Raw genomic sequence first — 12,671 nt, 5'->3', positions numbered from 1 at the left:
ATAACCTTGTGATAGTTTTAATGCAACAACAGTTTATAGTGTATATACCAAAGTAGACTTTACATGCAAATCATGTTCTACTCCGGAAACCAAAGATATCTCGGTCACAGTACTGGTTTACATTTTTCTTCTTTTTTTATCACATAAGCATACCCCGCTTTTCTTATTTACCATTAAATCACCTGGTCTTATCTTCTATGCGTTCCCCGTTTCTTTTTCACAAACACTGATTACTCGGGGCTTACAGCCCAACAAGCTAGCTTTCGTGTAGGTCCCGTCATATTTCTCTTTGTTCAACCTCATTTCGATTTTGACCAGTTATCATTACAATTGCTGTGTTATCACCATGTATATTGTTTGTTTTCTGCACATTGTTTATAAGGTAAAAGAACTTGTATTATTATTTCTGTTGTAATGTACATAAATGAGAAGTATGAAAATAGAATGAATTGAATTGAATTGAATTGAATTGAATTGAATTGAATTGAATAATAGAGGTATACCCGCTAATATGTTTGGCGGGTGGAAAAAAAGGCATGAATTATCACCAACTCCAGCCCTCCATATAAGCCTATTTCGTATGTATTTCAATATTTCGTGTATTTCCACTTTAGAACATCATCGATTTTTACAAAGTTTGCATATAATGATACATGACAATAATCATCAAGGATGATAGTGTTATGTAATCTCCATGTATTATGCTATCTCCCCAGAGGGCGAGGCAACCAAGCGTCAAACTACCAGATCTACAGCTCAGTGGCCAGTGGCATGTTAATTTGCATAACACAAGATGTTATAGTATCGAGTCCAGCTGATTGGATGATGATTGGCACAATGCATTTCCCTCTTGTATTTTGTGGACAGTCAGCCAGACATTCAGATATAATATGTCACATACTGAGTACTGTTAGCCGATACAATGAATATGGTGAGAGTATACACCACTGTTGTTACCCTTTTTCATGCGCACAATGCAGGAAATTTAAAAGAGGGGAAAAACAGAAAAATGATGGTAGATGAATATCATCATTCACCGAATAATCAAATTACCAACAAAAACAATATTTAGATAAGGTGTTGTGTTGACAACAACTACACCGGAATATAATCATATAGCTATGTTAATTCACTATCGCTTTAAGCACACACACAAAAAATTAAATTCTTTTTTTGTATGAGTTCCCTCGTGGAGACATTATGATATATTCTTGTTTAACAGCTCTAAGATTTATCATATATATATATATATATATATATATATATATATGTGTGTGTGTGTGTGTGTGTGTTTGTGTGTGTGTATGTATATACTTATATACATATGTATATATAAAAATAATACATACATATATTATATGTAGAGAATTATATATACACACATACACACACACATATATATATATAATATACATATATATATATATATATATATATATATATATATATATCATATAACAGAGAGAGAGGGGGAGAACTACTTTACAGACCTGCATTTTACGTTATGGTTAGATTGTCACCGAGTGAAAATGCTATAATGCTAAGCATTTCTGAAAGCAGTATAAATAAAGAGTAAAATGTACTCTTCTCTGTACTATACGCATTGTGTAGTCGTGAAACTGAAACGTTATGCAGCGTTCCGTTGTCTCTTTATCACCAACACCAGTCGATAAAATTTGAAAGTCATAACTGAACCTGCATTCTTTTTATTGTTGAAAAAAAATGAAAATAAGTGAATTGTACTGAATTGAATTGAACTGAATTGAAATTATTTTAGCACTCGTTTAAAAATCACTACATCTGGTTTCATTAACCCAAACGGATAAGAACAAAATATGGCCATAACAGCTTCAGAAAAATCTTCAGATTTCAATTTCATACCCTTATCGAGTGAGTAGACTATAGCGACGATTTGTAATGGCCAGTACAAGTACTCGTCATCGCTTGTGCACCGTGAAAGGTAGAACGACTTAAGGGAAGATCAACAACTGCATGGTTTAAGAAACGTATAGTTTAGACATGGGCTGCGAGCAAAGTTTCGACGGTGTTCAAACTTTATCTGTAATAACATTAAAGCATGCAGACTTGAACTTTGGTCTTTTTGACGTTTGATGTCAGGTTATTGTATATAAATACAACACCCTTAACTCGTAATCAATTACTGAACATCAGGCTCTTGACTGTGGGTAGTTACCTGTATTCTCTTTATCTATTGAAAATGAGAACTATAGCTGCAAGTTGATTCGCCCTCTGTATTCTCTGTGTTATTGATCTAAGAATGCCGTCCACTATTTTAAAACCAGTTTTATTTATACTCCACCATACTTACGGTGCCTCGACATCATTGACGCTGACATCCTGACAAAATCGCGGATATTGAAACAAAGAAAACTGGAAACATGAGATGATAAAGCTAAAGTTAAAGAAATTTGTTACTTATTGAGAGGGCTTAATGCCTAATATATAACCTTTCTTCCGAATTTCAGTGTTCAGCAATGATTTGAAATTGGGAAAATACCGATTTTCATGAGGCATTTTGCCATAACTGGTCTATATTGTGTATAAATGCCCAATCCCGCACCAGCCAGTCTGCGCCTATACAAACCTTCGAACCGACATTGTATAATATAGTACTGAGTCGGTGCTCCCGCGTTCTTACTGATCTGTAATATTTTTGAAACTAGTGATATTTTTTGTGTGTCAATTGCTTGCACATAGAAGTGCATCATTAATACAATAGCTGACTAAATTCTGAAAATAATTATTGTGATTGAAATAACAGGTGTAGTTGTGTGTTTTTTTTTTCTAACTTCGTACAACATGAATCCTGTTTCTACACTGTAAAAACATGGGTGTTAGATTTAACACCACGGGTGCTAAATCTAACACCGATCAAACTTCAATAAAGGACCACACCCACAGGTGTTAAAAATGCACTGTGATGGTGTTGAAAAGTGTTCACCTGACACTTCGTGGTGTTAATTTGACACTGTACCTAGTGTTATTTTGACACTGTGCTGGTGTTAATTCAAAAATGACACCACATGGTGTTGATTTGATATTTGTTGGTGTTAATATCAATGGTTTAACACCCGTCCAGATTCAATAAGGGACCACACCAGCTGGTGTTACTTTGGTGTAAGTTTATTTTCACATTTTTTCAAAATCTAGTATTTTAATGTAAAATTCTTGATCGTCTTGTTTAAATTAAATATCAACAAGAAGTGCAGTTACTAAGAAACTCTTCAAAAAACAGTTTAAAATTTGGAAATGACACCCGGGGGTGTTAATTTAACACCATAAATGAGCACCGAAAATCTAACACCAGCTCGGTGTTTTTTATTTAACACCGGACTTTTTGCAGTGTAAGAAACATTTAATTGAACTTAATGTTAAAATCGACTAGTATTTTGATAGAAGCAGTGAACTTAAGGAGGCTTTTATTCAAGTCTTCCTCATTCAAAAATTTTGATAACTGACTATAGGCAAACTGATCCTTGCCCCTTGTGAAGTGGAATAGAGCACACTCGTTTAAAGGGTCTTTGCGATAACTGCTTTCAGCAGTTATCAGATCACCACCGAGACCTCCCCCAAATTAAGGGTTATGCCAACAACTTGTCTGCAAAGTATTATATTATAACAAATACATTATGTCACTTGAACTAAGAGCTGACAGATAACAAGTAATACTCGTTGCCAGCTGATTGTTAATCGTTGTTTACGGATGGCGATAAAAGAAGAACAGGGTTTGTAATATAGGCTGAGCATGCATTTGTGGAAAGAAATACAACAGATCTCATAAGACAGTCAAGATTGTTTCATCATGGCAGCTGCTCCATGGATTAGCATAATTCTCGTTATCTGCAGTTTAGCCTTTCAGGGTAAGCAACAAGATCACCATAAACTTATACATATCAATTTTAAGCTAATTGTACTGGCGTGCGGGCGGGAACATGTATGTATATTATTTTTTTTCTATATGAAAACTAAAGTATACATTTTTTAAGTGGCATAAAGAATAATAAAACAACAAAACTGCACATATGCACTTGCACCCTTACTCATCTTTGCACTGATGCATTTTGTACCTAAAACCTACTCGGTTATATAATTCAATATGTATTCATTGATTTGTAATGAAGTATAAGCCATATGCTTTTCAAGAGGCCGTCATCAAATGCAAGCTTCAGCTAAAGATGACGGTCTTTAATTAATACTTTTTTTTATGATTCACCTATACAATATTTCGTGATTGGTACGTATATGATTATATTTATATTTATTTTGTGTTGGATACAATGTGATTAGTATTGGAAAATTGTTTGTTACGTTGAATATACTTTGTGAAAAATACAGAAATAAATCAAATCAAATCAAATCAAATCAAACATGGGCAAAACGTGCCATTTTCTCTGGATCAGAATGTTGGCAGAACATAGTCGCTGTAAAACACGATATTTTCGCGGCGTTAACTTTTCGCGAATTGGAGCCAACGGGCTTTTTAGAGTTGCCTCCAGCATTCAATGCGTCTAGTGTATAGACAAGAACTTTCACGTGCTTTTTACTTTAAAAAATAAACACGAATGAGTTCGTTGTGTATACTTTATGTATGTATACTTACATCTATAATGTCTCTCATTACTGTATTTTAAAGCCCTTTCAGACTGGCTTCGACATAATTGTTATTCATGTTATGTACGTAAAATAACGCTGGCGATAAAATGTACGATTTTCTTTTTGAAACCTTTCTCTCCTTATCTCTTGAATTCTTTTATCATCTTCCATCAACACGTATTATGTTTCTCTTTTATTTCTAAACTTTTTTTTATGATATAAGCCTTGCAATCTGAAGTTCAGCGTTTAGTTTTGATCGTTGATAAGGGGCAGTACACTTAATTCCTCTCCATGCAGACAATGCAGTATGACGAGACAAGATTACAACCGCTATTCTATATATTGAGTGTGATTTAAACGTCTGTAAGTGATGCCAGTTGTGAATTCTTACGCAGTGCAATGGTTCCGAGACTTGCAGCCTATAACTTGATCTGGTAAATCCAAAGATCTTGAAGATCATCAGGATTTAAAGGTGGAAATTGCCCTGTGATCTTTGTTTATACACTCCCCGAAATTGCTTAGTATTTTGGAGTTCGTTTCGAATTTCGTTGTTAAGCCTTCTGTTTATAGCTAATTTTTGACTAAGGACAGTTACAGTTTACCGACCTAAAAGGATAGGAATATTGCGTTTCATGGTAACCCCCCCCCCCCCCCCCCCAAAAAAAAAAGAACAAAGATACAATGAATCTGAAAAAAAAAAATCATGGTGTAAAGTTCTGTCGGCTGTGTACACTACAAATTACCACAGTAAACAGGTTTTTCGAGGACTTACCTTTTTTTTTTGGGGGGGGGGGGAGGGGGGTTGGTCGTCACTTAGGAAAGTATAAAATTGGGCATCGAAATGGACATGATTCTTTGACTTTTCCACTCAAGTATTCTTCCTGACTTCAGTTTTCCATTGCAAAGAAACGGGGCTTTTCCATTTATCATAAGGCTATGCAAATTCTAGCTCTTCATGCCATTGTAAGATCGAAATAAGAATCCAACAGGTTTTTGTTTTGAAGTAAATACGGGTTTATTTCCAGACTTTGAAAAGAAAGAGATACAACATTATTATTGTCAATATAGGTTATTATGGTCTTAGATGTGAAAGCAGGTGCATGAGTAAACAAATTAAGATCCATGTAGTAATGGCATCTCTATCAACCTCAAGAGTCTCGCTTTGATATGCAAGTAAACCATCATCGCTAATATTTTCTTGTGACATATGAAATTAAAGAGAATTGCTTCATTAATATCACATTATTTAGGAACTTGCAATAAATGATGACTAAAAGGGACGGGTGATACTGCCTATTCCTTTAAGTCCGTATATACTCAAAGTATTTTGCACATTTTGTAGATTTCGTTTATTGTACATTGCATAATATAGTTTATGCACTCAATTAAAAAAAAACATGTTTTCTTGGAAATGATCAAATAAATAAATGAATTAATCATACAATTGAAGAGTTGTTAGGAAATTACATCACTGTCTCATTTAATTTGTATAAAAACTTCGACTAATATCAATGTATTCTATCGCTAATGTCGACTAATATATCCATGTACACCATCGCTTTATCATGGAAATATAAATGTAAAATTATGAAATTCCATGAAGTACTTCTCAGTATAAAAGATTGATATTCAATAGTCAATCTTCTATTATCGTGATTATTCGGGGATTTTACTGTTTTTTGGGGTGTTTTTTTTTTAATTTTTACCGTTCATCATAGTAAACTTGAACATTACAATGTGTGCCATATTCACTGTCATATTTATTGTATCTATGGCTGGCGTGTAAGGCCAAGCGCAGGACGTGCATGAGGTATGCTTCGATGATCTGGGGTGTTTCAATGACGACAGCTGTCATGCCATCGGTTTCCCGCCCGAAGAACCCGAGTTCATAAACACGCGATTCTACCTCTACACCCGCCGAAACTGGAACACAGCTCAGGAGCTGGTCTTAGGCGACACCGAAGGCATCCGAGCGTCGAACTTTGACCCGAAGAAGAAGACCAAGTTCTCCATACATGGATGGAATTCCAATGCGTTTGGATCGGGAGAGATATCCAGGAAAGATATCTTCCTTCGTCAGGTAATTAAAATTGCTCTAATTTGTGACCTCTTAAAGTTACAAGTATTGACCACGATCACAATATGAGCTATGCTATTTATAGCATTGAAAAAAAAACTTTTAAAAAGTTTATAAACTATTTCTATGCTCCCACGACTTGAGCTTTATGTGCGTTTCTTTCTTGTGTTTGTGTATTGTAGCTTATGTTTTCATGTTTATGTTGTCGCTTGTCATGCATCTAATTAAGTTTCAATCCAGTCTTTATCTTATCTCTTCTCCTTTAACAGGTCCCGCTCTGCATATGCAAATGTATGTCATTAAATTTATGTTATAGGATATTACATCCTCTGTTCTGACTGTTGTTATGGCACAGAATAATAATTTTGCTTTTCAATCTCTTAATTATGATGATTTCAATGACCTTTTTAGAATTATTCCCAAAGATCAGCAAACCAATAATCACTTCCTGAGTTTTGACAACCGTGCAGCAGATATTATAAACTTTTCTTTTAATAATTTGAATATAAATGAAGATAATCAAACTTCTGATTATATAACAACTAAACAATTTCAGTCATTAGAGTATTTGAGCAGTAATTTTGCATTGACGCATTTGAATAGCAGAAGTTTCCATAGTAATCTTGATAATCTACAACTTTTATTAGATAATTCTACCCAATCTTCATTTTCTGTTATCGGGCTTACTGAGACATGGCTTACTCAAAATTCTGCATTTTCTTTTTTTGCGCTTCCTGGTTATATGATCTTATCACAAGTAATAGAATCAATAAGGTAGGAGGAGGGGGGCTGCTTTTTATATTAGACATGGTCTAGATTATTTTGTTCATACCGAAATTAATTCTATGAACGATATTATTGAATCTCTCATTATTGAAATAAATATTCCCAATTTCAGGAATATTTTGATTGCGATTATGTACAGATCCCGTAATTCCAACAGTAATTTGTTTTTAGAGTATTTGCACGAGTTCACCTATAATCCAATTTTCATTAATAAAGATTGTTTTATAATATGGGGACTTTAACATAGACATCTCCAAATGTCATACGTTAAATGCCCCACAGGAATTTCTTGATATTATGCTCTCTGCCGCCGTAGTCTTTCCTGCCACTTATAACTAAACCAACCCGGGTTACAAATAACACAGCTTCTTTAATTGATAATATATTCTGCAATGGAATGCCTCTTCCTAAGTCGAATATTATTTTGTCTGATATATCAGATCGTTTCCCAATTTTACTGTTGTCCCGGTTATCTCTAAACCCATTATTAGTTCCATGAAAGAATCATTTAGGAAAACGACACCTGAAAATTTACAAAATCTAAAGAATAGTTTATATGAAGAAATTTGGACCGAAGTATATGACTCTCAAGATGCTGATTTATCATTTGATGTATTAGGAAAATTTTGAAGTCTTATTTAGATAAACATGTTCCATAAGTGAAAGTTAAACATTCTGGTTATAAAAAAATCCCAGACTTCCGTGGATAACAAAATCTCTTTTACGATCCATAAATCGAAAAAAAAATAATTTGTATTACGTGGATAAAATTAAACGCACCGAACAATCTCGTCGTAAATATACACTACGTATAAAAGCATTCTCACAAGATTATTGCGTAATGAAAAAAAGAAGTATTATATGGATCATATATCCCTTTTTAAACATGTGTTGATAGCCGATACATTAAATCACTATTTTTCCCAGGTTGGATATGACTTGCTAAAAATATTACCACTCTCATTCTATGAATTTCAAGCATTACCAAACTCTTAGTGATTTTTCTTAGATCCTGTCACTAGTATTGAAATAGTAGATATTATTATGAATTTAGAAAATAAAAAAAGTTCTGGACCTGATGGTATTGATAATGTTATTTTAAAGAATATTATTGAGAGCATTGTTGAACCAGTAACTCATGTGTTTAATTTATCTTTAAGTAATGGTGTTGTTCCATTGAAAATTATAATTGCCAAAGTGATCAGAATTCATAAGAAAGGTAATAAAGAAGATATTTGTACTTATAGACGAATTTCTTTACTGTCTCCGATTTCTAAATTGTTAGAAAATATTGTATATCATTTCTAACTCTCAGTTTGGATTTCGTAAAGAGCACGACACATGCCAAGCTATTTTATCCTTTGTTGAAAAAGTCGCCAAAAGTCACCAACATTATCATACAGTGGGAGTTTTCTTGGACTTCTCCAAGGCCTTCGATACCATAGATCATGAATTAATACTTCTTTATAAATTGTGGCACTATGGTATCTGTGGGAAGGCCTTGGAGTGGTTCAGGGAATACCTTACTGATCGCAAACAATTTGTTTCTATATCTGGTCAAAGTTCCATTAAAATATCAGTCAGATGCGGTGTTCCCCAAGGCAGTTTACTTGGACCTCTTTTGTTTATAACGATTATGATAAATGTTTCTCACACTCTATCTTTTTTATTGTTTGCAGATGATTCAAAGGTTTTTTTTTTCACATTCGGATCCCCACATTTTGATGGATACATTAAATTCAGAACTTAAGTATAAGTAGCATCTTGGCCAATTCATGTATAAATTCAGTAATAATTTATTACTGGGACGTTTGTGAGAAACAACTCCTTCCACAGATACCCGACTCGTCATTCTAATGAATTTCATTTACTTTTAACCAGAAATATATTCACTCAATCCACATTTACTTTTGTTGGACCAAACTTTTGGAATAGCCTTGATAATATGAAAACGGCCCCAAGTTTAAATTGTTTTAAAGTTATATAATTTTGTTGAATTTGTAATGATTGCAGAATTACTGGAATATTCACTTTCATTTTTCCCTTCATAATATGCGTATGACTTAGCGGTTCCGTTCACTCTTCACTTCTTGTCTTCTCAATCGACATAGTTCATTCTTTCTTCTATTCTCCAACCACATTTTCTCTTCTTCTTCTTCATCATCTCTCTGTCTTTTCTTTCCCGTTCTATTTTCCGCATGACAGCGACTTAGTGTTTGGATTTGTCTGGGTGTCTGTCTATAGGGCTAGTTAGGTTCTTATTCGTAATTTGTGTAATTCATTTTTGTAAATTGAATTTCGTGTACGAAAGTAAAAGATCAATGATATCTTATGTATATTTTGTTTCACTATGTTTGGGGGAATGCACCCTACAAGCATTGCTTCTTCAGCATTCCTCCCCATCTCGTGCATTTTCTAAACTTCAAAATGTTTTTTGTGTTTTTTTTTTCACCCAATCATTATATTTTGTTTATCCTTAAATATCATTTTTCATATTTTTTAATTGTTAACACATATATCACTTATGTTTTATGTGAGGAAAAAAAAGTTTTGTTGGAGATGAAAAAATGAATGAATGAATGAATGAATGAAAAAAAAAGTAAAAGCACCTAGTACATGTAATAATATATCATCATTTTATAGCATGAAAGCATTATTGTGATGCATCATGAGCGTGAGAGATTAGGATGTTGTGTACACACATATCCATCCACTCACAAGTACAAACAGACAGGATAATAGATTCTTAGCTAACAATTAAGTAGCTGTTTCTCACCATATAACGATGATAGTTTGTCTTTTTATGGAATATCAAGTTCAATGTGATATTTTTTTGAGTATCCAATCGGTGTTATAGGTAAAGTAATTTGTCGTTTATCTGTTATCATGATGTGTCCATGATGAATGTGTGACGCAACCGCATTTCCATACCATGTTTTTATACATAATTTTGACAAATAGATAAATGAAATGAAATGAAATACTAATTTATGGCATATGCATATACGCATTTAGGAGGACGTTAATTACATATTGGTGGACTGGCGTCGCGGGGCTAGAGGTATAAATTATTGGAAACAGCACCAGAACACACGGGTGGTTGGACGAGTGGTGGCTCTGATGGCCCGTGAGCTCAACCTGCATGGAATGTACTACAAAGATGTTCACCTGATGGGCCATAGTCTTGGTGCGCACACGGCGGGCTACGCTGGGGCGTTTCAGCGAGGCTTTGGTAGAATTACAGGTGAGGTCTTTGCAGCAAGGGCAGGAAATCTCCCCCCCCCCCCCATGAAAAAAAAAGAGTAACACATAGACAACTTTACACAGAATCGAATGAGCATGAAGCGAGACTAGAAATTTCAAAACAATAAATACTAAGGAAAAACTACATGAGACAAAACGGAATGAGAAAAGACTAACAAACAGTAAAACAATACAACAGACAATAACGCACAACAGAGGCAGCAATTTAGACAGAAGTTTGTCGAAAGAGAGAAAAAAATCGTCAAGAAAAGAAAAATATTGTGATGCCTAAGGAAGACAAGGAAATAGAGAGACACATTAACGGGAATATAGCGTATAACAAGTCGACTCCTAGCCCTGTAAGTGTATTAAGACCCAAGACTAATGGCGTGTGAAAAAAAAAAGGTGTACTGCAAGGTACAAGCCACATGTATGATCAAGGAGGTACCAGGCTCGCCTATCTCCTTGGTATAATCTATAGAACTTGACTGTTATGAATATTTATTTATTTTTTCTGCTTTGCCCACATCTTCGCAGGCACAGATCCAGCTGGTCCTCTCTACAGAGCAGACGAACCTGAATGTCGGCTCGACCCTACAGACGCCCTCTTCGTTGACGTCATCCACAGTGACAGCAACGACTACATTGGACTTGGCACGGCACTTCCGGTAAATAGGCCTACTAGGTTCAAGTGCAGATAATCCTTGTTGACTCTTTTGATATGGCTTTGATTTCTGCTTTTTAGAAGCTGAGATATTCTGTAATATGTTGTGGCTTGTTTTCTTCTCTTCCCCCCCCCCCCCTTTTTTTTTGACGACAGATGGGTCATCAGGATTTCTATCCGAACGGAGGGCGCCACCAACCGGAATGTCCCTACGGGACTGACCTATTAGGCGGCTGCAGTCATGGTTACGCATTCAGATACTTCACTGAGAGCATTCTCGTAGACGTTTGCCAGTTCAAGGCTTTCCCCTGCCCCGGTCTGAAGGCTTACCTCGCCGGCTTGTGCCGAACCTGTGGTACAGGTTGCTCCGTCATGGGCTACCCAGCTGAACACTATAAGGAACTTAGTGGCCAATTCTTTCTGGAGACTAATGACGAATCGCCCTACTGTATAAAAAGCTAATGGGCTAAACTTAGGTCCCGTGATCTTAGTGGTATGGGGTATCATAGGGGTGATACCCAATCAATATGCTTGACGGGTGAAAAAAGGCGTGAATTATCATCAACTCCATCCCCTCCAACTACGTATGCATTTCATTGTTTCATGTATCTCCTCTAAAGAACATCATTGATTTTACAAAGTTTGCATAAAATGATACATGGCAATAATCATCAAGGATGATAGTGTTATGTAATCTCCATGTGTTATGTTATCTCCCCAGAGGGCGAGGCAACCATGCGTCAAACTATCAGATCTACGGCTCAGTGGCCAGTGGCTTGTAAATTTGCATAACACAAGACGTTGTAGTATCGAGTCCAGCTGATTGGATGATGATTGGCACAATGCATTTCCCTCTTGTATTTTATAGACAGTCAGCCAGACAGTCAGATATAATATGTCACGTACTGTTAGCCGATACAATGAATATGGTGAGAGTAAACACCATGTTGTTACCCTTTGTTTTCAAGCACACAGTGCCGGAAAAAGAGGGGAAACACAGAAAAGTGATGATAGATGAATATCATTAACCGAATAATCAAACTACCAACACAAACAATATTTAGATAAGGTGTTGTGTTGACAACATCTACAACGGAATATAATCATATAGCTATGTAAATACACTATCGCTTTAAGCATAACCATGTTAATCATGAATTAGTTTTTATTACATTTTTAGTATTACTAAGCCAGTCTGTTCGTGAATCCTCCCCTCTCCCGATCTTGCACCCGTAAATCTTAGGAAATAGTGGTTGTTATTGTTGGTTTTTGCCGTTTGTCATGGGG

The 12,671-nt window shown here is 35.2% G+C and overlaps 1 protein-coding gene across 1 annotated transcript; it reads left to right on the top strand.

Moving 5' to 3' along the window:
* The first annotated feature begins 5,688 nt into the window (after positions 1-5,688).
* LOC139739833 (inactive pancreatic lipase-related protein 1-like) lies at positions 5,689-11,846 on the top strand. The gene is made up of 5 exons (XM_071650427.1): positions 5,689-5,710; positions 6,402-6,694; positions 10,493-10,721; positions 11,258-11,388; positions 11,541-11,846. The coding sequence occupies exons 1-5, from the start codon at positions 5,689-5,691 to the stop codon at positions 11,844-11,846; spliced, it is 981 nt and encodes a 326-aa protein (XP_071506528.1).
* The last annotated feature ends 825 nt before the right edge of the window (positions 11,847-12,671 follow it).

The sequence above is a fragment of the Diadema antillarum genome, unplaced genomic scaffold (assembly GCF_040938485.1).
Source record: "Diadema antillarum isolate AM-2024a unplaced genomic scaffold, OU_Dant_1.0 seq00000819_RagTag, whole genome shotgun sequence".
NCBI lineage: Eukaryota > Metazoa > Echinodermata > Echinoidea > Diadematoida > Diadematidae > Diadema > Diadema antillarum.
This window is presented reverse-complemented; position numbering and strand designations above follow the sequence as displayed.

Excerpts from the sequence above, each read along its gene's own strand:
- LOC139739833 (XM_071650427.1), top strand. The coding sequence starts at position 5,689 with ATGGTCTTAGATGTGAAAGCAG. Across the intron at positions 10,722-11,257 it reads AGGCTTTGGTAGAATTACAG|GCACAGATCCAGCTGGTCCT; the intron begins GTGAGGTCTTTG and ends ACATCTTCGCAG. Across the intron at positions 11,389-11,540 it reads GACTTGGCACGGCACTTCCG|ATGGGTCATCAGGATTTCTA; the intron begins GTAAATAGGCCT and ends TTTTGACGACAG.